Source organism: Podarcis raffonei, chromosome 4 (genome assembly GCF_027172205.1).
Source record: "Podarcis raffonei isolate rPodRaf1 chromosome 4, rPodRaf1.pri, whole genome shotgun sequence".
Taxonomy (NCBI): Eukaryota; Metazoa; Chordata; class Lepidosauria; order Squamata; family Lacertidae; genus Podarcis; species Podarcis raffonei.
Genome location: NC_070605.1, coordinates 33,036,001 through 33,062,900, shown reverse-complemented (window position 1 = coordinate 33,062,900; position 26,900 = coordinate 33,036,001). Strand labels below are relative to the sequence as shown.

Below are 26,900 nucleotides of genomic sequence, written 5' to 3'. Positions count from 1 at the left end.
TGGGGTCTGCAGTTTTATTCCTTTCACCAAACAGTCTTGCAGAATCATTCAATAAGCCAGACCTGCTGAAATAGCTAACTCATACGGACTTTGCCCCGTGTAAAAAAAGGTTGTGTGAATGAGCCCGAAATCGAACAGGCATGAAGCGATTTTCTGATCAAGGTCTCAGTAACAGAAACAAAAGCGCAGTTCATCTCTCTGGGCTCCTGCAAGCTGCCCTATGTGACAAATAAAGTTCTATTTCTCATTAGTTTCATATAACAGACTGTAGCATCCCGAAATGAGGGCATATTTAAGAGCACAGTTTAGAGAGGGATTGGGAAGCCTGTGAGTCATAAATCAGAACACTGCCTTAGTTCTCCAATAGGAAGGGAATTAATCTTTCTGTCTTTCCTCTCCTTCTGCACCTCAGAGACTTCAGAGTCCAGCTCAATTATTTCTGAATCCTGTATGTGTTTCAACCAAAAAAAAAACCCCCCTTTCCTGCCAGCATGTTTTCTAGCCAACATTGAACCTAGCAGACAAATGTTGAGTCGCTTTTCGACTCAGGGTTCTGCTGCTCATGGTAATGGGGAGAACTTGCAATGGAGAAGCATACAGAAGCTTTCAAGGACTTCCTGGGTACTGTCAGGAAGGCATGCATAGGGGTGTTTGCCAGGGCAAGGTTGAAAGTGCCTTTTCTGGTGCCTGGGAAGGGTGTGGGAGGGGGAGCCCTAAAAAGAACTACCGGTAGTCCCTGCTTTGATACAGGGAAAACGAATCAGAGACTCAGGAGGGGGAAAATGAACTAAAAATGAGATGAAATAATTAAAAAAACCCCTCTTTTTAAGAAAGCATGCCTGAGGCCGCTATCCTAAACTTTTCCTTCTTATTATAACAACTCATCTTCCCCTACCTGCTGAGAAAAGAAAGCCTGCAAGGTTCAAGCAGAAGACGATACACGTTACGGATATGGGAGGGAACAAAGTCTCTCCATTTCATTTTTATGGGAAGCCTGTTGAATTATGCTTAAATTGGAGCAGTTAAATACAGAGGACACATTTTCCTTTCTTAATTTGCCCCCTACTTCTTTATATAGCATATATGAATGTGTTTTATATTGGTTGTAAAAAAATCTGGGCCATAAGAGAGGGTACTAGCATAGGATCTGTTACCCTAAACATACAAAACACTGCTGAAGAAGTGGGTATTTTATATGCCTTTATAATTGCTTTGGTTGGCAGGCAGAAGAGGATGTCATCTCAGTACATGCTACGACTCCTTTGTGGCTGCATGCACACTTTTTATAATAGAATCAATGGAGACTGAGTGCTTGCTTTTTCTACATAGTCCACACACAATCTAGATTTATTGCTCTTTTTTTTACCCCCGAAAAGCACTTACTGAGAAACTAGTTTCATTCTGAAAATACAAGCTCATTGCAGATTTATTATGCAGTACCCTGCAATGTGTCCATCAGAAAACAGACATAGGTGGCCCCAGCAATGGGAGCTGTATGCACACCTGCCCAGTTGTGGGTGGGCATACACCAAGTGCACAATCACCACTTCCTTCTTCCTTCACCTGGGGCATGTGCAGGAAGGGAGTAACTTAAACATGGGGAGGGTTTTCAAATGCATAACAACTAACCACACCCACCCTTGTGGACAACAGGTTCTGCAATCAATCTTTATTGAAAGCAGTATGTTGAAGACATGAATGAACGATTCCAGGTTGAGAAAACTATTTTTTTGAACTACAAATGAGTATGTGTTTACGCAGCCTCTGTGTGTGTATGTTGATGCATATGTACATTTGGTAAGTAGAATTGGAGAGGCTGTCTCCATGCTCAACCTACAAAGATTCAGTGTTCTGTTTGCACAAAACCAATACACATGCAATGTGCATGCATGGAGTCTCTAAAATAAAGCAGGGTGCCCAAATAGACAGATGAGCCTACATGTGCATAATCTGTACATGCATTTGTACAGACCAGTACACCTGGTATGCAGGCTGAGACCCTACTTGCCCGCGGACTGTCTCACCAGAGTGGTGCATGCTCTAGTTATCTCCCACTTGGACTACTGCAATGCACTCTACATGGGGCTTCCTTTGAATGTGACCCGGAAACTGCAATTAATCTGGAATGTTGCAGCTAGACTGGTGACTGGGAGTGGCCACCAGGACCACATAACACCGGTCCTGTGAGATCTGCATTGGCTCCCAGTACGTTTCCGAGCACAATTCAAAGTGTTGGTGCTGACCTTTAAAGCCCTAAACGGCCTCGGTCCTTTATACCTGAAGGAGCATCTCCACCCCCATAGTTCAGCCTGGACACTGAGGTCCAGTGCCGAGGGCCTTCTGGCGGTTCCCTCATTGCGAGAAGTGAGGTTACAGGGAACCAGGCGGAGGGCCTTCTCGGTAGTGGCGCCCGCCATGTGGAACACCCTCCCATCAGATGTCAAGGAAATAAGCAGCTATCTTATCATTAAAAGACATCTGAAGGCAGCCCTGTTTAGGGAAATTTTTAATATTTAATGCTGTATTGTTTTCAACACTCGATTGGGAGCCGCCCAGAGTAGCTGGGGAAACTCAGCCAGATGGGCAGGATATAAATAATAAATTATTATTATTATTATTATTATTATTATTATTATTATTATTATTAAACATGTGTAAGTAAGGAACCAGGCTTCTTGCCTCCCCCTATGCCTATTTAGTAGTCACACGTTGCACGTTCTCAAAGGTCCCTAGTCCCTCAGTTTGCAAAAGGCTGTTCTTACTGTGTAATTCAAAGTCCCTGCTGGAGAATCTAGTGCCAGTATTTTTGTACCATGCATGAAGGTTAGCTAGTCCCACAATTCGGGTGAATGAATGATGTCTTCCTGGGCAGATATCCATTGCTAGAGAGAGCTTTTTGTCTCTAATCGCATGGTTCTGGAGAAACCAACCAGCACAGCAGGAGCAGAAGTGAAAGGATTCAGAGCAGCTAGGAAGAAAACCAGGAGGAGACCAGAGTAATTGCCTGTGCAAGCAGCCCTGACCTTCCGACAGCACAGATTTGAACTACAGTGAAAATGACTATCGGAGAAGACTGAGCACTTGCTAACCAAATTTTCATTATTCGTGCTAAAGTTTTTTCACTGTAAAGAGAGGTTTTGAGGACACTAGTTAGGCTTGTTTTCTCTCTTTACAATTATACAAAAACCTTTAGAATGAAAATACATAATCATGGACAGTACAATCCCATCACAGATGCTACATAGTATCCCCCCTGTGATGGGGTGGGGGTGGGGTCATCTTCAGGAACCATTTAGAAGTGGTGATGAATGCATGAGGGCTGCACCCTTTTAAAAAACTTTAAGGATATCTCTCATCCCAATTATGTGAATGCAATTATAATTAAGATAGGAAATTTGCTTTTAAAAACAGACATTGACAGGGCAGTAATTAAATGTTTTGCTCCATTTCTTTTCTTCTCTTTTCTTATTTATGGAAGCTTTTAAATTTACTTCATGAATTCATCTCGTCTCAAAATAAATTATGCATTTATCTAAGAAATTTTTATTTGTTTTTGAAAAAGTGCACAAACTCCATGCTTTGTTGTTAAAAAAACATGAGGAAGTAGTAAATTTCTATATAATGTGGTATTAATTTTGCCCCATACCCCAATAATGAAGCCTTTTGCATGTGCACCCTGCATTTTTTAAATCCATATGTCTAGCCACAAGGGTCAGAAACTTGTTTTTAATTAGTATTTTTTTAATGGAAGCGGATTTTCACAAGGGTTCTCATTAAATGTTGTGTGACTCATTTAACAATGTATCAACTATATATGGAGTTGCCTATGGACTATCAGTCATCAAGCTGAATTAATATTATACACGTGACCTGTATCGCCAGGGATTTTATAGTCTTTAGTGATGGGAAAGGGTGTACACTGTTTGCAAGCATATTCAGTGTCTCAAAAGGAGAAGAAAAACAACAACACAGCTGCGTTGTAGTCTTAAGTCCTATTAAACAATACTGAAACCAGTGGGTTTAAACAACCCATAACTTAGTTAGGAACAAATGCTCTGCACAAATAGGATCTCTGGTTCAACCCTGACACAGACCGCTCTCCCTACCAGGTGTCAAATGCATACCCTTACCAAGGGAATGTTTGTAAAAACAATTCAAAAGACGTGACAATCAATGTAATCTGAAAAGCACTGGCCACTATGATAAAGACCATCAATATAAAACCATAATATCCACACATACTGAGAGCCTAAAAATTCCAAAATCTTTAAATATGGTATCAAATATAACTGTATCATCAAGCAAAAGATATAGGAAATGACCTCTGTTGCCTTCTATAAATGCACACCATACAAGTGCATCTAACCCAATGCAACAAAAAATAAAACCTATGTATGCTCCTTATCGATGCCTGCTGGTAAAATCCCTCATGCTGTAGCTCAGGAAACCATACTGAAATGTGTGTTACCCAACAGGGCATATAGACCCTGCCTGATGATTTGAAGGTTGACTGACGGAGTACTTTCAGAATATGGGATGAAGAAGAGTTTGGATTTGATATCCCACTTTATCACTACCCTAAGGAGTCTCAAAGCGGCTAACATTGTCCTTTCCCTTCCTCCCCCACAACAAACACTCTGTGAGGTGAGTGAGGCTGAGAGACTTCAAAGAAGTGTGACTAGCCCAAGGTCACCCAGCAGCTGTATGTGGAGGAGCAGAGACGCGAACCCAGTTCACCAGATTACGAGACTACCACTCTTAACCACTACACCACACTGGATATTAGTATCATATCTACAAAACTGCACACCAGATTACAGTGGCAGCTTTTAAGGCTCGGGTATACTTAACAGTTTCATCTGGTCCCAAAAACAGCTCTATGAGTTGAGACGACTTTGTCAGAGGCAACTCGTTACCAACCACGATTAAAAAGCTTGTGAAGAGAGGACTTTGAGCAATGGCATCGCCATCAAGTATGCGGAAGCAAATTAACTACATCAAATTACTAGGAAGAGGTAGGGATAAGCAGCGCCACTTGAAACAGCTGGACAAAGTCAGAAATGGATTCTTTCAACTCTGTAGTCTATGCTGGACCTTTGCATTGCCCGGGGACATCTCAGGTTAATACTAAGCCTTGTGGGGGAGTCCAGTATATGGGAAAGCATAACTTTTAGTTTTCTCTGAATGCAATGTAAAGTCGAAGAGATGGTTTTTTCCCCTCTGCAAGAGCAAAAAAGAAAAAGAGACAAGCCCCCTCAAGCTACTTTTGTCCCAGTGAATTGAATTGCCTAATCGAAGTGTCATATTGAGTTCTGAACACTCACAGCCTCAAATGCTGTGCTAAACTCAAACTAGATAACTAGAGTAACCCTTTTTCAATGAAGGTGCCCTGAATTTCTCTTTGCTTTTACAGATGACTCATTACCTGCAAATACGAGATTTGGCCTGGACTGGACCATAACTCTTACCACATTAGAGGAGAATTTATTGTTTCTTCAGTGTAATACCCAATGGACTCAAAAAGAATAAATACTGAATAAAAGTTTAGGTTTTCTTCCCAACAATCTGTTTATGGAGCATTCACCCTAATTTATTTGCACAAAGTTTGTGGGGGGGTTGTATCAAGTCCATTGTTTATTGAGCGTACACACACACACACACACACACACACACACACACACACCAGCATTCCTATGTGGATATGTATTTTATCTAGATGGGATTAAGGAATTATTACTGTTGAAAAAGAGATGGATCAAATATATTTGATAAGCCCAGTTAGACAGGTTTGATTTGCACTGAATTGCCTGTCCCAGACAGTTGGGTGCAGCGTTTGTCCTATTACTGGTATTGCATGGAATGGAATTGGGAAAGTAAATGATGGGAACGGAATCTTCCAGCTAACTATTTTATTGTAGGTAAACATATGGAGTGGCTCTGATTTCTGTTATGGTTCATACATAGCATATGTATGACATTTTCACATTACTTCTCATGCTAATGAGCCTGAATGCCTCCCATGGTAGATATTGATATGGCCTTTATCTAGACCTTTAATATATTGCTTAGAACACTTTCTCACAGTATTTTGAATCTTCTTTCCACAAATGAGCATTTTCACCACAAGCCATTGCCTCATGCAGGAGAAGCGTCTGGTCACTAGCATGGGAACGGCCCAGACTAACTGTCACAGGGCAGTGGAACTACTTAGCTGACTTTCTGCTACAAATGGTGATTCAAGAAAGCACACAGGGAGCTAATTGGGGCAAATGCTGAACATGTCATGTTGGCCCAGCAACTTAGAAACTACTCCATTTAAAAACAAAAAGACAGGGAACTTGTAATGGAAGTGTCAATAAGTTGCAGAGCATGCAAATGCATAATGAAAATATAGGTGGAAATTAATAGCTGAGGAAACCCCATCTGTTAAACAATATTCACAATATATATCCAGTCACTTAGAAAGAGGTAACACTAGAATATGTGCACAGGAAGAATGAGGCTACTGTTGACAAAGCACCCCTTCTAGCCATAATTTGACTGTCACAGTAAGAAATTGGATATGGTGCCAATTCTCTCCTCCCCCACAGCTAACTAAAAGAATTTCATACGGATTTAATGTCATTTAACTTTTTGTTTGACCCATAGATTCATAGAAATGTACAGCTGGAAGGGACTCCAATGGTCATCTAGTATAAACACCTGAAATGCAGGAATGCCTCAGGCAAAACAGTTTTTTCCTTTTAATTGAAGTTCAACTGAAGATAGAAGCATCTAATTATCTCCCCTCCCCCCCAAACCCCCAACAACCACTAGAAAGGAGCCTCTAATTTCACTCCCATATCTTCTCAACATTCAGTGTATTTTTTTATTACATTTCTGGCAGTGGAGTTGTCTTTCCTCAAACTTGTCGGCTCCTGAACCCTGGCAAGTGCTGCCTACTGCCCACCCTTATTACAAGACTGATCCACAGAGGAAAGTTCTGCCATTTGAGCTATAGAAATATTCATGGCTTGGTTATCTTTGGTAATCACTGTGCCCAACATGGAATCCCTGAACGTGCTACAAAAGGTGGTCACCCGAGCTTTGAAGCTCACCATCCCAGAATATGAAGAGGGCAATGACTGTGCTGAGTAGGTGCGGTTGTTTTTCTTCTCTGCTTGCTCATCCCAAACCAATCTGTTTACCGTACAAAAGTGGCAGAACAGTCATGAAGAATGAATCAGGGGCTGATGTCACTCTGAGAAATGGCATTTCAGCTTTCATTACCAGAATACCTCCCAGAATTAAACCTGATTTGCATTGATATTTGCCATCTGAATTATTAAAGGGCTTCTTTCCCCATACCTCAGCTCCTCTCCCTTTACCCCAGGCTTCTGTGCTACAGTCGACAGCAACTGTGACAATTTAACCATCTCACCAGGGATGAAGCCAGCTTGCTACCGGCAGTTTATGGGCTTAGGGGAACTGGTGGCTGATGTGAGAGAGAAAAATGTCTGGTATATTTTGCATATCTGGTAAAAGAAAAGACAAGGGAGGAAAGCAATTCCCCCTACTTTTGAAGGGGAGGGGAGAAATGTAAATATGCCTTTACTTTCTCCTATCTATCTTCCAATTAATGGCAGTATAAAAGCACCATTTAGTATAGAAGTGAAGCACTGGGAGTCTCCTAATCATCTAGGGTTGAACTGTACTTTATAATTCTAAAAAGAAGTGATGAACACCTGCACCTCAGCTGTGGTTTTATTTTAAGTAGTCGAATGTTTTGTGAAGGGACTGACTATCTGACATTCAGAGTTTGATCCTGATTTGGTGCTGGGACTTAAACTCACTGGAATTCTCTATAGTCCTGTTATTTTTATTATCCTTAGACATCAATGCAACAAGCCACATGCTTCATTCACAGACCAGTTACAAAGGTCATTGCTAACATAGAATAACTAAATATTGGCAAGTGAGTTTAGCAGATAAGAAGGGGTGGTCATACAGAAATATACAGAAATATACCCAAGTAGAAAAAAGGGTTACTTTGCAGGAAACTTTAGAAATGATGAAGGCTCCAGGATAGATTTTCAAAGCAATGAGCATCCACTTAACTCCTGTAATACACACCAATGATCCGTACGCAATGTGGAATGACTTCCGCGGTAACATTAGAAGAGATGTCTGAATGTTGCAAGACTAATATTCCAAGGAGGAAGAAAATAAAATGCTGTGGGAGAGCAGCCCTTTGGAGCAAAATTAGGTCTTGGAAGTTAGCAGATTGCAAACATATAACTTAATTAAGGGGGGTGGGAAACAGAACACATTTCCAATCATACCTCAGGAGCTGGCACAGTTGCACCTAGTACTGGCAACGGCAGAAGGGAACGGCTGGTTACTTCAGAATTCAGTGGAGGAAACATTCTCTCTGCCTTGCTTTGCTCACATTTCTTTCGTTGGCTTGTTTCCCTTCTTCCGCCCCATTTATTCTTGGCAGCATTTCCTTCCCTTGCTTATTATATAGCTTGTTTCAATGGGATAGGACCAGGCCTTGGATTATTATCATTTTGCTGCTGCTGCTACTACTACTACTTCTGAAAGCCAGCGTAATGTAATGAATGGCTAGATGTCAGAGCAGGGCTGGGGAGACCCCAGTTTCAAACCACCACTCAATCTTGAAATTCACAGGGTGATCTTGAGCCTGTCACTTTCTCTCAGTGTAACCTACTTCACACAGTTGTTGTGAGGGTTTAAAGGAGAGAACATACCATGCATGATGCCTTAATCTTGAACAAAAGGTGGGATAGAATTGTAACACTGTCACTAGTATTACTTAGGGGTAGTAGTGATGTTAGTAGCATTTGTAGGGGTAGTAGCACGAAGCTGCCTTATCTTGAGTTAAGCCACTGTTCCATCTGGTTCAGTACTATCTTCACAGATTGGCAGTGACTCTTCAGGGTTTTAGTCGGGGTCTCTCTGAGCCCTATATGGAGATGTTGGGGATTAAAACTGGGACTTTCTGCATGAGGACTGTAAATTTATTAGTTGATTTCAAATGCTGCTTTTCTAAGATGTTTTATAGGGAATAATCTTTGCTTCATTCTTTGCTGCTTTGGTGGGGGTAGTTTTTTTTAGAGAGTGGAAAGGGCCCTTTAATAGTTGCAAGACAGGCAAAAGTACAACTGGTACAGTTTCTTCCTGCATGCATGCCATGCAAAATCAGAGAGGCTTTCCCAGAAACCCTGTTTACCTTAGTCCTATGTATAAACTGTAAGGTTGGCTCACAATTTGACAATCCCCCCTCCGATTTAAGGGTGACTAAACTGAAATTAATCTCCAACTTTTCCATTCCCATCCATTTCCCTCCTAATTTCCGATCTGTGCCTGCTGTTTAATTTCACAGTATTTCTTGCTCTGTAAATTTATCCTATGACAGCATTAATCTCCTCTAACACCTTGGCTCATATTGTCAAATTTCTTATTCTTAAAAAGACAGAAGTCAGAAGACACAGTATGGGTTTCATTTTGTGTTTTTCTCTAATCTGAATAAGAGCGGAATCCATTTCTAAAGGAAATGGCACCTAAAGAGTGAATTGTGAGTCTGTCTGGGGTAATTGCTGAATTGAAATTGATTCTCTCCAACATCTGCTGGGATCATCAGCATTGATAACATGTGGGAGCTAGAGTAGGCACCGTCAGAAGTTGAATTTGCACATGTCTTGCTACATTCTTTGAAAAATTGTAAATCTTCTTGCTAATGCTTAATAGGATGCAAATATGTATGAAAATTACATTCCTTGAAGATGGAAGCAAATTACTGGTACAGGTCAAGGGGAAAAAACACCTTGTAATGTAAAAGACAGTTATTTACAAATGGGTTCATACTGTCCTAAAAAAAGAACATTTTGGAGAGTCAGACCTATAACTATCATTTACCTGATAATTCAGAAGAAATTGTACTGGGATTCAGCAAGCAACCTATGGCCTTCCAGATATTGTTGGACTACAACTCCCCAGCCAGCATGCCATGCTCAATAGCTGAGGATGATGGGAGTTGTTGTCCAGCAACTTCTGGAGGAACATAGGTTCCCTATTTCTCATCTGTGTAAAATTTCACTGGGCACAGTTAGAATCTGCATTGCCATTTTATGATAAGGCTAAAATATGCCATATGTGGTTGTGTGTGTGTGTGCGTGGGTGTGTGTGTGTGTTGTAATATAGATGAAAACACTGTGGAATCATCTTGGGGCCACTTCACACTTTACATTTTTAGGTGTGCACATAAGGTTTTGTCTTGCTAAGCATCGTTCTGAAAACAGCTGATTGAAAACACATGCATCATACAGAAATATTCGTCAGAAACTGGCTGTGCCTTCACACAGAGTGCATATTTGATAATGAACCTGGTTTTGTTGCTGATTGATATGTGATGCAGCACTTAGTCTGGAAGGCTTCAGTGTCAAGAAGCTCTTAGTATTGCCATAAGCATGTTCTTTTTCTGTCTAAGATAAATGCTAAAAGGATAAATAATCAGAAAGCAACCTCCCTATTCTGATTGCCCTGTGGGTCAGGCTAATGACAGTGCCCTTTCCAAGACAACCAACATTAAAGTATCAAAGGAACAATTAAATGGTCAATGGGCCAGGCTGGTTTCGCACTCATTGAATTCCTACTAGCATCTCTTCTTTTGTAACACAAAACGGGGGGTGGGGGGAGCCAACCTGTTTTCTTCTATGACCTATCTGCAAAAATAGTCTATAGAGAGACTTAAGACTGCAGGTAAGAAATGACTATTGGCACCATACTAGAAGCCAATTTTGTGATTTTGAAAGGCTCACTTTGAACTCATTATTAGAAGGGCAAGGCCTTTTCACTTTGTCTGCGGCTAGTGATAGGTTCCCTTATTGCTATATTGTATTTGCAATGACAAAGACCACATCTATTAGATGAAAACATCTGCTAGCAGCAAGCAGAATGTCCCAATGTTGACTGGCACAGTCTGATGTAGAAAAAAACAACCCATCAACACTTTGTTGATCCAATGAGCTTACCTTTTCCTGGCTGTTTTTACATTGAAACTTCCTCTGCTGGTGTGCAAAACAGGAAACAATAAGAAGCACATAGATATAGACCAAGGCTACCTACCTGTAGGGGTGAGGTGTCTCCAAGTGATAACAGGTTCGGGGCGCCCATTTGCCATACACACCAGGGTCACGTTACTGCCTTCATTCACAGTGACATCTGATGAGATGTTGGAGATCTTTGGTGGAACTACGGAAACAAAAAGGTTGGTTGGTTTTGGCACAGCTTTTCAACTTCAGAGCAGCTCTACCCTATAGTTGGGTTACTGAGTGCCCTTCCTAATCCCCTCATTCTAAGAGTCAAGTAAAAATAACACGTTGAAGGCAAATATTCAGGTGCTGCTCTCACTGATATACATTGCTGTTGTGCAACCCAACTCTCCATACTCAGGAGTAAGCCCACTGCTTTTTTTATTATTTACTAAAACTCATTACACAGGTGATCAGAATATCACAGAGTAGGGACAGGAAGAGGCAGAGAGTAAGTGACTGACACTTCTTAGCTTTGGACACTGATGTCTTCAGGAAATATTTCAACAAAATGTAATGTATTCATTAATGATAAACCAAGACTGTGTTCAGTGGAGTTTGCTTTCTAATAAATCTGCATGGGAGTGCAGCCTTAGGGCCAAATTACAAGTTATGGCAGCAGCTCATATTTCAAACCTAGGTAAAGGTAAAGGGTAAAGGGACCCCTGAACATTAGTTCCAATCGTGACAGACTCTGGGGTTGCGGTGCTCATCTCGCTTTATTGGCCGAGGGAGCCAGTGTACAGCTTCTGGGTCATGCAGCCAGCATGACTAAGCCACTTATGGCAAACCAGAGCAGCGCACGGAAACGCAGTTTACCTTCCCGCCGGAGCAGTACCTATTTATCTACTTGCACTTTGACGTGCTTTTGAACTGCTAGGTTGGCAGGAGCAGGGACCGAGCAACGGGAGCTCACCCTGTCGAGGGGCTTCGAACCGCTGACCTTCTGATCGGCAAGTCCTAGGGTCTGTGGTTTAACCCACAGCGCCACCCACGTCCCATTTCAAACTTAGGTAGCACCAAATAGCTGCAAAGGAGAGGAATGTTCTGCCTCAAGTGGATATACGCTGCACAGGAGAAACTGGACTCATAATATGCCTGCAGTTTTTTCCCCAGCAGCCCATCTGGACCAGCCACTTTAGCTTACTTCACGGTAGTCAGGTGGGGGAAGCATAGGAAGCTGTTTTGTACCATGTCAGACCATCTAGCTCAGTGTAGTCCACACTGGATAGCAGCAGCTCTTTGGGATTTGAGATAGGAGACATTCCCAGTCCTGTTTGGAGATGTTGGGGATTGGACCAGGGACCATCTGTATGTAAAGCAGATGCTCTACCACTGAGTTGTGTCTGTTCCCTAAAGCGTTTATAGCAGGAGGCGGGGACAGGATCCAGCACTCTGACAGGCAGGTTCACCCCTCCAAATCACCTTCCCCACTCCTTCACTCCTGCCAAGCTCAACCCATGTTCTAAGTCTATGGGTCTGCAGTTTTAAGATATATTCTGTCATAGCGCTCCCCAACAAGTCTGAAGTAAAAGTGCCTGTACCCTTGAATGTGAGAAAGCATTTACTCAGGGGATTTACTAATCTCTTTGTATAGCATACAGTTTCCATTTGAAGGTAAGGTTGCGGTGTCTTCTTTGGCATGGCAGGAAGCTGAATTTGCTGTGAAATTCCCCCTACGATGCATATTTTTGCTTCGGAATCTGTGCTTTCACTTCAAAGAGTCCTTGTGATTCTGTAAATAATCCTGGAAATGTGAACTGAGTGCAAACCAATGCAGTGTGTCATGCCAGGGCTATATTTAGCTGTGGAAGTACAGCTGAGTAAAGAAAATGTATACAATATTTGCTTGGCTCTTTTGATTTTGCTAGAGCCATGAGTCAGCTTCCAGAGCACCAAGCAGGAACTCAGGAGCGCAGAGGGAATCAAATAACTTTGATTCACTATGGAGGCTAAAATAACCACAAGGCTGAGTCACCTTAAGCGGTGGCTTCTTAGGTGAAAATCATGCTCTCATCCATTTGGAAGTTTGCTGGCTAGAAGCCTTTCAGCTGCTGTTTCCACTTTGAACAGGGACAGCCAATTTTTTCCTCAAGTTAATAAAGAGATAGGGTGGCTAAAGTGATGGTCGCCAACTTGGATGGCTTTAAAAGAAGTTCAGACAAATTCAAGGAGAGCAAGGCTATCGACAGTTACCAGCCACCATGGCTATGTTCTACCTCAACTGTCAGAGGCATTATGTCTCTGAATAGCAGGTGCTGGGAATTGCAGGTGGGCAGAGTGTTGGTCAAACCTAGACAGCATCTTAAAAAGCAGAGATATCACCTTGCCAACAAAGGACCGTACAGTTAAAGTTATGGTTTTCCCAGTAGTGATGTATGGAAGTGAGAGCTGGACCATGAAGAAGGCTGATCACCGAAGAATTGATGCTTTTGAATTATGGTGCTGGAGGAGACTCTTGAGAGTCCCATGGACTGCAAGAAGATCAAACCTCTCCATTCTTAAGGAAATCAGCCCTGAGTGCTCACTGGAAGGACAGATCGTGAAGCTGAGGCTCCAATACTTTGGCCACCTCATGAGAAGAGAAGACTCCCTGGAGAAGACCCTGATGTTGGGAAAGATGGAGGGCACAAGGAGAAGGGGACGACAGAGGACGAGATGGTTGGACAGTGTTCTTGAAGCTACCAGAATGAGTTTGACCAAACTGTGGGAGGCAGTGGAAGACAGAAGTGCCTGGCGTGCTCTGGTCCATGGGGTCACGGAGAGTCGGACACGACTAAACGACTAAACAACAACAACAACAGAGTGTTGGTCTAGCTTGCAAGCTCACCTAATGTGACAACAGGATGCTGGACTAGATGGGCCATTGACCTGATCCATCAGGCTCCTATTATGTTCTTAAGCAACTCAAGCAGACCTAAAAAGGAAGGGCCTGGGGAAACAACAGGAGTTGATACAAAGCTGAAGAAAAGAAGGCATGAGGAGAAAGCTGAAAATTCTGCGTGGAAGGAAATGGGCAGCTTGGAGAACTAGGCCAATGCAACATAGATTTGTAAGGCTTGAAGTACATGGGAATTCTGTCCATTATAGCTTCACATGCCGCTGAAACTAGCAACAAAAGGCTGTGAGAGCCAACAAAAAGAGTGATTGTGTGGGCTGAATTTCACATACTGTGATCAGAAACACAAATCAGCCAGTTCTTTTGCATCACACTGTTTTGAAAGTCTGGGGGAAGGGTTGGTTATCTCCTAATCAAATCAGGAGAGCCACTGAGAGTCATTTCTTCATATACAGTGGTACCTTGGTTTAAGAACAGTCTGGTTTAAGAACTACCGTATTTTTCGCTCTATAACACGCACCCAACTATAACACGCACGTAGTTTTTAGAGGAGGAAAATCCGTAGGCATGCCACCCGTAGGCATTTCCTCCATAACACGCACAGACATTTCCCCTTACTTTCTAGGAGGAAAAAAGTGAGTGTTATGGTGCAAAAAATACGGTATTTGGTTTACAAACTCTGCAAAACCGGAAATAGTGTCTTGATTTGAGTACTTTACCTCAGTCTAAGAACGTAATCTGAACGGTGGAAGGGCACCAGTGGCGGGAGGCTTCATTAGGGAAAGTGTGCTTCAGATTAAGAACTGTTTTGGTTTGAGAACGGACTTCCGGAACGGATGAAGTTTGTAAACCAAGGTACCACTGTATTGCATATATTCCAAGGTGGTGTGCTCTCTGTAGTCAACCTACTTTTTGAAAGCCACCTTCTATATGGTTTATTCCAACTGCATGGATACCATTTATACCAAAAAACCCCATAGTCCTATTGGGAGCTGGTTTCAGAACGCAGAGTTTTGTTGAAGAACTGTCATTTGCAAGTGGCAGGGGCAGCCCGCCCTGTTTCACTGCCTGGTGAAAACTGAAGCATTTGGCAGAGTGAACAGATTGACAATTAATAAAACTAAACCAGAATTGTTGTGTCTGAACTGATTTACAAGATGAATTAAGAATGAAGATAGACTTTCGATCTGCCCACAATATATTAAATATCTTGGAATTAATATAACAAAAACCTGGGAAAAACTTTATAAAGCTCATTTTCTGCCATTAATAAGAAATATTAAGAACGATATCAAAAACTGGTCTAGGCTGACATTATCATGGATGGGAACAGTGTCCTAGGTGAAAATGATAGTTCTACCATATTTTTTTAAAGTTTTGTTTCAGACTATACCCATTTGTATTTTGACATAGCATTTTTTTTTAAGTAGCAAAAGATGATAGCTGTACCTCATTTACAAAGTTATCATGCCACAGCAAGACACACACACCTTGAGACTGTTGATACATCACAGCTAATTGTAATCTGGATCTTCTACCCCAGTGTACAAAGTTTGCTATCATTTTTTGCTGTTTTCCTTCATAGCAATATTATTGTGAGTGACTTTTTCCCTTTGACCATTGCCTTTAAACCACCCCCCCCCCCGAAACGGAACTTCACTCCCAAGCAAGTATTTGTATAAAAACGGGGCTTTCCTCCTCAACAACTTTGACCTGAACCCCCAAAAAGCGGGGGTAGATCATTGCCAGATTTAAATTCTGAAAGTAGATCACAGTCTCTCGGGAGTTGGCCACCCTGATATAGAGTACCAAGTTTACCATTTTTAACATATATTAAAAACATTTTTTATTCCATAGTAAAGCTATTTGCTTAGGTAGATCTGAAAGTATGGAAGATGTGGGCACCTAAATTAGCTCCTTCAATCTCACTATGGATGCCTTTTGTACTGCACCCACTTTTTATATGACAGGAAAATCATAGAATCATAGAATTGGAAGGGACCATGAGAGTAACCTAGTCCAACCCCCTGTAATGAAGGAATCTTTTGCCTAACATGGGGTTCGAACCCATGTCCCTGAGATTAAGAGCCTCATGCTCTACCAACTGAACTCTATGATTGATTGACAAAACTGATTGAAAAGAATGTGCTATTCAGAAATGGAGAGAGAAAGGTCCTTATAGACTAACTGATTCATTTGAAAATGGTTCACCTATATCAGCTGAACAAATGAGAAAAGTTGGAACGAAGATTGTAATTTTGTTTTATGTTTTATGCTCATCAAATTCTGAAGTTAAAGTGCATGCTACAAGACCTTTAACATCTTTTGAAAATTTGATTATTACATAAAATGAATATAAATTATTCTATCTAAACTCTATCAAATAATTAATGAGTTAACAATCAAAAAACTGTAATTCTGTGACACAGCAGTGGGAGCCTGGTCTAGGGACTGTAACATTCTGCCACCCTAGGCGGCTTCCTTAGTTTGCCCTGGCAAGTGATTTTCAGCACCATCTATGTAGCACTGAAGCCCCCCCCCCCCCCGGCATCTGTGAGCACCACAACACCACCAGCCATTCTCCTTGGTGTCTTTCAAGGCCCCTTCCCAATTTTACATGGGAATTTTGGGATTTCAGGAGGGGGCTGCCTTTTTTTGGTGACATGTTGGTTTCTTGTTTTGGCTGTGCTTCATTTGTTCTGAGATGTCTGCTTTTGAGCATTACCACTTTCCCTTCTTGGAAATGTGTGTGTTTTGTGTGGCCCAAAACAATTCTTGTTTTTCTAAATGTGTCTCCAAATGATTGGGGGCCCCTGATGAAAGAAATGCTTGAGCAAGCCCCAGAGAAGTACAGACAACCTCATAGTTCAGTTTCTTCATCTTTTTCTAATTCAAATTTCTGATACTTTAGGCTGATTGCTTCCAAATGCCTCTTGCTTGAACAAATCTGTCCATGTGGCAACCTTACTACTGGCAAACTCCCATGGGAAGCCTGCCTCGCTTTCTTGGGAGGGCTGTGATGAATACACTCGGCCTCTAAAGCAAGACTGGATCTTACACGGTCAACATTCAGAGTCATCCACTAGTTAAAACAGACCAAAATCATTTGAAGCCTTCCTCTCTAATGGGTTTCCCCCCACTGTGTCAGAAATCATAGGTGTTAAAAGCAGCATCGTCTTAATTTGCAGCATTGTACTAGCTTCTCTCTCTTCCCCACCTGCTTTGTATGCAATTTTTAAAGGACATTTTTAAATTGGGAAGTCTTGGCTGCATTAAGGACAATCTTGGCTCTCCTGCGCTAATAGAGTTGTTGTGGACCTTAGCAGCAGCTTGAAATATTTGTAAAGCTTTTAAAGCAAGCCTGAACTACTCTAGGTGCTCTGTGATTACTGTGAAATCCGTTTGAGATATTTTAGGGAGAGTGATTTGTGAATGGAATCAAATAAATAATGGGGAAAGTTGTTTTGTACTCTTTCATTTTTTAAAAAAATACTTTTATTTTATTTAGCAAGCCTTTTAAACTGTATGGTCAGATTATTCTTTTTGTTTTGTCATTGCGATATGTATTTTTGTTTTTTATACTGTATACCACCCTGCAATCTTTGGATGAAGGGCGGTATGGAAATTTAATACATATATAGTCACCCAGTTAGATGGAATAATAAATTATTATTATTATTATTAGGAAATAAGAATTGTCCCTAGTGATTAGGACAGCTGCAGCATATGTAATATATTTAAGTTGTACATTTAGGGGTAGACGTCTGTGAACTCATGCTTCCTTAATGAAGGGGGAGCATACATTGGAACTAGTGGAATCTGCCTCTAAGTGAAGGTTGGGGATCCTTTTTCAGCATGAGGGTGACATTCCCTCATAGACAACCTTTCAGGGCCACATGGTGTTTGGGGCTAGAGGCTAAAGTGAGCAGAGCAACAGGCTATATTCTTCCCACATTTATCCATCTTCCATCTAGGCAAAAAAAGAGGCCTTATCACAGTGCAAAGAAAAACCCCAGCCAAGTCAAGATGAGAGGTATGGCTTGGGGATAGTCTGGACAGTTAAAGAAGCCAATCTTGAACATCCAGAATACAGTGGTACCTCGGGTTACATATGCTTCAGGTTACATATGCTTCAGGTTACAGACTCCGCTAACCCAGAAATAGTACTTCAGGTTAAGAACTTTGCTTCAGGATGAGAACAGAAATCATGCTCCGGCGGCACGGCAGCAGCAGGAGGCCCCATTAGCTAAAGTGGTGCTTCAGGTTAAGAACAGTTTCCGGTTAAGTACGGACCTCCGGAACGAATTAAGTACTTAACCCGAGGTACCACTGTACATTTTGCCGAATTCAACTGGGCTTTCTGATATGACTTGTGGATCTATGCCTCTTTCAGCACAACATAAGAACAATGTGCCATTATATAGAAGAAATGCCTTTGTGTAGAATCATAATTTTGGCAGTATTGTTCCAGTACTTGAATAAAATGTGCTAAAGAAAACTTCATCTCCCTAAAAGGACCGCATTAATTCACAGTCTCTGGTCCCAGTGTTTCGTGCTCCATTGGAGAAAGGGTCCAATAGTTATGTTCCTCTGGTGGGACACATGGGCATGGGTAGGTGGGTGGGGGAGCTGCCCCCATCAAGTAAACCAATAAAAATACTTAACTAACTGAGGTTCTGCTCCTTCCCTACATAAATCCTGGCTACGCCCATGGTGAGACAGCTGGACCACAGGCTATTCATGAGCATGAAACTGTGCATAGCATTGTCATAAGGTAGGCCATTGACAGGGCTTTACAGAAGCTGGCAGACAGTCTTTTCCCACTACATCATATCTAACCCTGGTGATTTTCAAGCTCTAGTTTTCGTGACAGGAACAACTCACATTGATGTAAATGATAAAAAGAATGAGACATGAAAACATACCAAAATCCCCCAGTGCAATCAGGGTTGCACTCAAGATGAAAGCAAGTGATTTGTTTCCACAAAACATTAGCATGTCTCTTAAGTGCCAACTGCACTTGTAACAAATGCGGGGGAAGGGAATATCTTCAAAAACACATACAGGCAAAACAGCTGCTGGAAGACAAATATCATTTTTAGACAAAGGCAGTAGCTTCTGAGTGGCTCTCTTGATACTTCCTTGTTTACTACAACTGCACTAGTTTGTGATTGAGTGCCTGTGCTGGCTCCTTTCTGTTTTCATATACAAGTTCCTAGTCTCATTTCTCTGGTTCCGATAAATTCCTCCTCTCTGCTTCCCTCAAGCTACTTGTCTCCTCATTCTGACCCAATCACCCATCCAAGTCCATTGCTCTTTCATTTCCCTTGTGTCTTCATGACGTCAACCATCTTGTACATAGGTGGGGGCGGGGGCGGGGGGAGATGGAGAGAAGGAAAGGAGAGGCAAGGATGACCCTCCTCCTTAAAACTACCTAAGTATTTGGTTTGTGTAATGAACAGGATGATTCAAACATGCATATTCTGTGGTCCTACTTTTTTCTCTGTGCTAAACTAATTTTTTCTTTTACAATGTTATATTGTAAACTGTCTTGTGATCCTCAGATGAAGGGTGGTGTAGAAATTTAAATAGATAGATAGATATAGATAGTCATCATTTTATAGTTGTGGTATCCAGAGAATACTCACTTGTGCATTTGTCCAGCTGTCATGCCTAGTCCTGACCTGGTATATCATTTTTTCATTCTAGTCTCTTTGCTTTGCTGTGTTGGACCATGTCTGAACTCCCTGTGATATCAGAATCATGAAATTGTAGAGTTGGAAGGGACCCAAAGGATCATCTAGTTCAGGCATAGTTAAACTCGGTCCTCCAGATGTTTTGAGACTACAATTCCCATCATCCCTGACCGCTGGTCCTGTTAGCTAGGGATGATGGGAGTTGTAGTCACAAAACATCTGGAGGGCCAAATTTGCCCTATGCCTGATCTAGTTCAACCCCTGCAATGCAGGAATCACAGCTAAAAACACTGACTTTGGACCGCTGCCAGACTTTGTCTCTGGATCATATTTGGACATAAACTAATTCTCTGGTTTTGGACTGTGTTGTATATACAACTCATTGATGAGCTTTTGGTGGAGGTTTTTATCTTCTGTAAGCTCCAACCTAGTGGTTTTCAGGTGAGTCATTTCACATTTGATTCAGTTGTGACTCAACAGAAGATGTACATACTTCTCTAACAAGCTCCTTGCAAAGCCAAAATCTGGGGCTTCACACAATTTTCCCAACTTGTTGGGATTTTGGTTATCTAGGAAGCAAATATGAAAGGCACCATTCAGTCAAGAAATGAGAGAGGAGTCAATTCTCAAAAGTGTCTGTACTTACTCAATCCCAAAGCACTTCGGAAATACAATTTTCTTCTCCAGAGGCAATCCAGAGAGTATGCTTCATGACTCTAGCTAGGATATTTCTTTGGGATGTGGTAGCTAAAATGGTGTCCTTTAGATGTGGTTGGACAACACCTCACATTATCCCTGGCCATTGGCCATGTTGGATGGGGCTGATGAAGTTTGTAGTTCAACAACCTCTTGAGAGTACCACATTGGTTACCTCTGCTCAAATGTGTTTGATTCAGGAATGCCCAGGACTCAAGATGCACATTTCCCCTGATTGCCTCTTAAGAAGAAAGCTGGATTTCCAAAATGTGCTTGTCTTCAGTAAACTTGGGCACTTTTGTGAATCAATTTCTCTCATGCGTCTTCAATTTTGGTGATCCACCATCTTTTTGACGTTCTACATCTGTTGTTCCTTTAGTGTGGAAAATGAGTACTCTAGCACTTTGTAGTCCTCAACTATAAGGGCGAAGAGCAAACCATTAAACCTGCGTCTTAAAAAAAGGAGTTTATAGTCATAAAAGCCTCCACAGGAGCTTCCCAATTAAGCCTTGAGGGCTGTAATTTCCTTGTCCCTAGCTCCTAATTAACAACATTTTGCAACAAATACAAAGAAACTAATCAGCCTCCAGGTGAAGATTAAAGGGAGGGGGGCATGCTGGCCATCACATGCACATACACACCTTGAGCATTTTGGAGCTGACACCTTGGCTGCTACAATTAGCAGTCCTTTCCTACGGCAACTAATTGGCATCAAATTGGCCTCATTAGTCATTGTTGAGTTAAAGTGAATGAGAGGAGTGTGAGGAAGGAGGAGAGGGGATTTAAAGAGGGGGCAGAACTGGTAAATAGAAGTGAGTGGCTAATTTTCCTCTTCTCCTCTACACTGTAGGCTAATCACTGCTCTTTACACCTATAACAAGAAGCAGCGTGATGCTGCCTCTGTCCACAAGGCTAACAATCTAAGCAAATTCCCAAGCCCTTCAGGGTGACGCATGCTAATGTCCGCAAATCGCTTTGAAGATACAAAGTGCTACATAAGCATCCAATTTGATTTAGCAAGAACAGCTTCCTGTAATTTTTTGTTTTGGTTGAAATCTGCTCACAGGCACACAAGAGTGGCAGTTATTAAAGGTCAGTTCAGTTAGTTACTACATCTGGGCTCTTTTAAAATATGTCAGAAAGAGAAACACTCATTAAGTTTTGTAGCAATATGACTAAGATCTCAACTACCCATTTCACAAGTTTTATTTAGAGGGGTGAGGGGAAAGCTTTCAATAGGAATGGAATAAGCAAGAGAATAATGAGAACAATTATACAGCTTTGCCAGTGGGTTGCTTCAGTTGCATGGCTTTGTTGTTGTTGTTTAGTCGTTTAGTCGTGTCCGACTCTTCGTGACCCCATGGACCAGAGCACGCCAGGCACCTCTGTCCTCCACTACCTCCCGCAGTTTGGTCAGACTCATGTTTGTGGCTTCGAGAACACTATCCAACCATCTCATCCTCTGTCGCCCCCTTCTCCTTGTGCCCTCCATCTTTCCCAGCATCAGTGTCTTCTCCAGGGAGTCTTCTCTTCTCATGAGGTGGCCAAAGTACTGGAGCCTCAGCTTCACGATCTGTCCTTCCAGTGAGAACTCAGGGCTGATTTCATTAAGAATGGATGCGTTTGATCTTCTTGCAGTCCATGGGACTCTCAAGAGTCTTCTCCAGCACCATAATTCAAAAGCATCAATTCTTCGGCGATCAGCCTTCTTTATGGTCCAGCTCTCACTTCCATACATCACTACTGGGAAAACCATGGCTTTAACTATACGGACCTTTGTTGGCAAGGTGACGTCTCTACTTCTCAAGATGCTGTCTAGGCCTGTCATTGCCCTTCTCCCAAGAAGCAGGCGTCTTTTAATTTCGTGGCTGCTGTCACCATCTGCATGGCTACTAGCCATGAAAACTATACTTGTGCCTCCACTACTGGAAGCAGTAATACTTTTGAATACCAGCTGCTTGAAACCACAGCTTCTTGGGGTTGCTGCATCACACTGTTGACTCATATTAAGCTTGTGGTCAGCGGCGTTGCAAGGGGGTGGTGGTATGCCCCAGGTGCCATGTCAGGGTGTGTGTAACAAGAAGGCACACCGTGGGGTGCTTGCCCCGCCCCCCCGGTGTGGCGGCGTGAGCAGCCATTGCACCACCGCAGCCGCATGTGGAGGATCCGCCGTTCGCAGCTGCAGCCGCGAGCAGAGGATCCCGCCATCATCCGTATGGTGTTCTAGCGGCGCTGGTGGCAAACCACTATGTACAATACATGCGCAGTGTCGCATGCATGTGCTGTAGGTAGCAACGCTGCACATGTGCCCTATGTAGCGACGCTATGCATGCATCGTACATAGCAGTGCAATGTGTGAGCAAACGGCGGTTTGCCCCACCCCGGGTGTTGGTTAGCCTTCATTCGCCCCTGCTTGTGGTCTACTAAGATCCCTAGATCCTTTTCACATGTACTACTGGAAAGTCAGATGTCACTCATCTTATATTTGTGCAGCAGGTTATTCCTGCCTCAGTGTAGAACCTTACATTTGCCCCTATCAAATTTGTTAGTTCTCAAATCTGTTAAGGTAAACTTGAATCCCATTTCTGTCTTCTGTGGCGTTAGCTACACTCCCAGTTTGGTGTCATCTGTAGATTTGAGGAGCACCCCCTCAATTCCTTTATCCAGCTCATTTGTAAAGATGTTGAACAACAACGGGCCCAGGACAGAACCCTGTGGCACCCCACTTGTCACTTGTTTCCAGGTTGATGAGGAACCATTTGTGAGCACTCTGAGTTTGTTCAGTCAACCAGCTACCAATCCATCTAACAGTTACCTTGTCCAGCCCACTTTGATAACGGTTTGCTGCACTAGATGGGCCCTCGGTCTGATCCAACCGGCTCCTCTTATGTTCTTACCATACTAGTAGCAGAAATTGGGGACATAAAAAATCATGGATAATGATAGGAACGGGATGAGAAAGCAGACGTGGGGACCATCAGAAACTATCACTGAAAATGTCTCCATGTCTATATCCTGGCTGAGGCAATGCATCAGGACACTTGATTCCTTGCCACTTTTATATACCATACTATGCCAAAATATGAGCCCAAAGCTAGAGGTGGATGAAGTAGTGGCTGTCTTTGCAGCACTCCTTACATTTTACCTGTGTTTTAAGGCAAGAAAGTGGCAGCTGGCAACCAGACCAACCAGGTTTAAAGCAGATGCATGAATCACAGAGTGTAATAAAGTCATTGGGCTTTTAATCTGCATGGATATATGTGGCAGGAACTTCAGAAGAGACAGGGAGGAGCAAAACCGAACCTTTTTCAATCTTAATAACCTTGAACTTCGGGTGTGTGTGAAGATACAAATCTTAGGCTTGGACCTATCTGCGTAAATATTTTATTAGCCCCCTCCCCCTTTGCTCAGTAATCAAGTAGGCATTCTTCAAAGAGCACCTTTGAAGTGAGATCATTTAGTTTCCTGATTAGAAGAGGAAAAGAAGACTGGCCTGTATCTCATAATAAACCAAAATCCTTTTAAGGGTGCTTTGCATTCAGAGAAGAAGGGCAGAAAAGATTCTGTATACTATGAACACAGCACAGATAGACACACAGAACCACACACCTGTTCCGAACTAAATCCAACATCCTTATTTTATCACAGCCAACTGAGTTCATCAACTTGGAACTGATTGTCACCTGCAAATATGTTAAATCTGATTTCAATCTAAATACTGATGCCTCAGAATCCACCAGCATTTCCAGGTCTCAAATATGCTGCTGCTTGGGTTTAGAAGCAAAATCTTTGCTTTGCAAATACAATTCCAAAATCTTCCATTCAGTCACACAGGCAAATTGCTTTACTTCTGAACTCATTGACTGGATTTCAGGCTCTGAATTTCTTGGTTGGAGGCACATACAGCTACCAATATTGGAGGGTTTTTGTTTTGCTTCCAAATAAAGTGTGCATATTAAGAGTGATTATTTAGTAATATTTTAAAATTATATACCACCTTCCATATCAGTCCCAAAGCAGTATCCAACCTTAAAAAAGTTATTCAATTAAAAATTCCACAATCCGACACAATACTATACCAGTGTTGGACTGGGCCAGAGGGAAAAGTGCATGGAACAAGGGGTGACTCTTACCTTTGCACAGTAAGTTACATTTTATCCATGCAAAGGTCAGATGTTTCTACACACAGATCTCTCCATCCAGGTAACAAAGGTAGATCTGGGGCAGTCACACCAGGCACAGAGCTTCTGTACTACTGAAGCTCCAGAACTATGGCATCCAATGGAAGGTGAGAGGCGGGAGGAAGGGGTGCCAGATTTTGGTGTTGCACAGGGTGCCTCTAAAATTTGAGACCCCAAGATCTGCCACTGCAGGTAAAGAAGAGGCATGATCACAGTTCAACAACGCATTCCAGCCAGGTGAAACGCACTTGTTGTCAACATGCAGAGGGTTGGGAGGCCAGCTGATAAGCCCCAGCTGTGCCATCTCCTTCCATCGGCCCATGCTCCAACGTAAATCAGCGACTCAGACTTCAAAAGCCAGGGCACACTATTAGCAGAGTGTACTGCGCACACAGAATAGGCGTGAGGCCTGTGAAGTCATTCTACAGCTACAGATTTATTAAACATAAATCAGAACAAAGAAACATGTCGTCTCTCTCTCTCATGTCGTCTCATAGAGAACAGCAAAAGCAAAAGCTATACACAAACGGAAGTTCCCAGCATACTGTGCTGGAATGTAAACAGACATGTGACATGCAGACAATCTCATGCCTGTTCCTTAAGGTGGAATAGAAATGTCAACACTGAGGGAGGGCATAGAGCAGGACCAATGACGGGTGTGACTTGTAGAGAGAGAGAGGCCCCGGTCCTACCACCTCCAGTTAAATGGATCTGCAGTTGGATAAATGCATGCTAAAGTGCCAGTGCACTTAAGATAAAGGGGCCCCTGACCATTAGGTCCAGCCGTGACTGACTCTGGGGTTGTGGTGCTCATCTCGCTTTATTGGCCGAGGGAGCTGGCGTACAGCTTCCAGGTCATGTGGCCAGCATGACTAAGCCGCTTCTGGCGAACCAGAGCAGTGCACGGAAATGCCGTTTACCTTCCCACTAGAGTGGTACCTATTTATCTACTTGCACTTTGTGCTTTTGAACTGCTAAGTGGGCAGGAGCAGGGACCGAGCAACGGGAGCTCACCCCGTCGCGGTGATTCGAACAGCCAATCTTCTGATCGGCAAGTCCTAGGCTCTGTGGTTTAACCCACAGCGCCACCCGCATCCCTCGCCAGTGCACTTAGTATTATATTAATTAGCATTATATTACATTAAAAACCCTCTCATATTTTAGGATATGCACTCATGGAGGGAACACACATTTTTTTTTAAAAAAAATAAATCTCCTGATGTGGTTGTTCACCATATGATTAAAATAATATCTAGTTTGACTCTCACCCTGCTCATTCAGGTCTACATTGTGAAAACTATGCAGGTTTGGAATGAGATATAGGTTCCCTTCCATCCAACCTTAACGATAGAAAATACTGGTTTAAGAACAGAAAATTATTGGTTCCAATCTCTCTGTTTTCATAAAGAACAAAATACTCTTAATTGTCAGCATGTGTGCAGGGTCTATGTTATTTTCAGTTTTGTATGGTAGCTACGATCATTATCATCATCATATAATGGTGATGACACTTACAGATTGGATCCAGACTTAGGTTAGTTGCATTTAGTTCCCAGTCGTATTAATTGTACTTAGTCATGACTCTATTTTTCACTTTGATTTTAATGGGATCGTCTACATCAACTAAGACTTTAGCTCAGTCTAGGTCCAGCTCAACAATACAGTGGTACCTCGGGTTACATACGCTTCAGGTTACACACACTTCAAGTTACAGACTCTGCTAACCCAGAAATAGTACCTCGGGTTAAGAACTTTGCTTCAGGATGAGAACAGAAATCGTGCTCTGGCGGCGCGGCAGCAGCAGGAGGCCCCATTAGCTAAAGTGGTGCTTCAGGTTAAGAACAGTTTCAGGTTAAGAACGGATCTCCAGAACGAATTAAGTACTTAATCTGAGGTACCGCTGTAAGAAGAATGATGAAGGTAGAATAAAGCTAGCTTCTGCTTCATTCAAATATAACAATGATGCTAACTTAGCCAACTGTCAAAAGGAAATTATGTAACATAACCATGGTTGAACTCTTAAGGAGTTGACCAAAGAATTCTATATATTCTATTCTTGAATTTATGGTTAAAAATAAAATAAAATTTACTCTCTTTGCAGAATGAAGTAAAACTAAATAAGGTTACCAGCAATAATCTCTAGATGCATTTGCCCTACGAATTTGATACCAGCTAGAGCTTGCTGATTACTATATTTTAAAGACATGCTGTGAATAATGGTGCAAGGCATTATTCTTACTGCATGTTTAAATTACACTACAAAGTGTTTACTGCACTAAATCCAAATGATTAATCCCTGGGATACTGACTAATCCAACAGGGTAAAGAGTATTTTTTTAAAAAAACACCAAACCTAATAATATATGTGTTGGAGCAGCATTTATATTTAAAGTGT

At 42.2% G+C, this 26,900-nt stretch overlaps 1 protein-coding gene across 3 annotated transcripts in view; it reads right to left on the bottom strand.

Annotated features, from left to right (window-relative positions):
* Positions 1 to 26,900, bottom strand: part of LSAMP (limbic system associated membrane protein) — a 446,642-nt gene that overhangs the window by 140,150 nt on the left and 279,592 nt on the right. For all 3 annotated transcript variants that reach the window (XM_053386082.1, XM_053386083.1, XM_053386084.1), the window contains exon 3: positions 11,128 to 11,253. In XM_053386082.1, the coding sequence (XP_053242057.1) occupies positions 11,128 to 11,253 (126 nt within the window). The remainder of the gene's footprint in view (positions 1 to 11,127; positions 11,254 to 26,900) is intronic.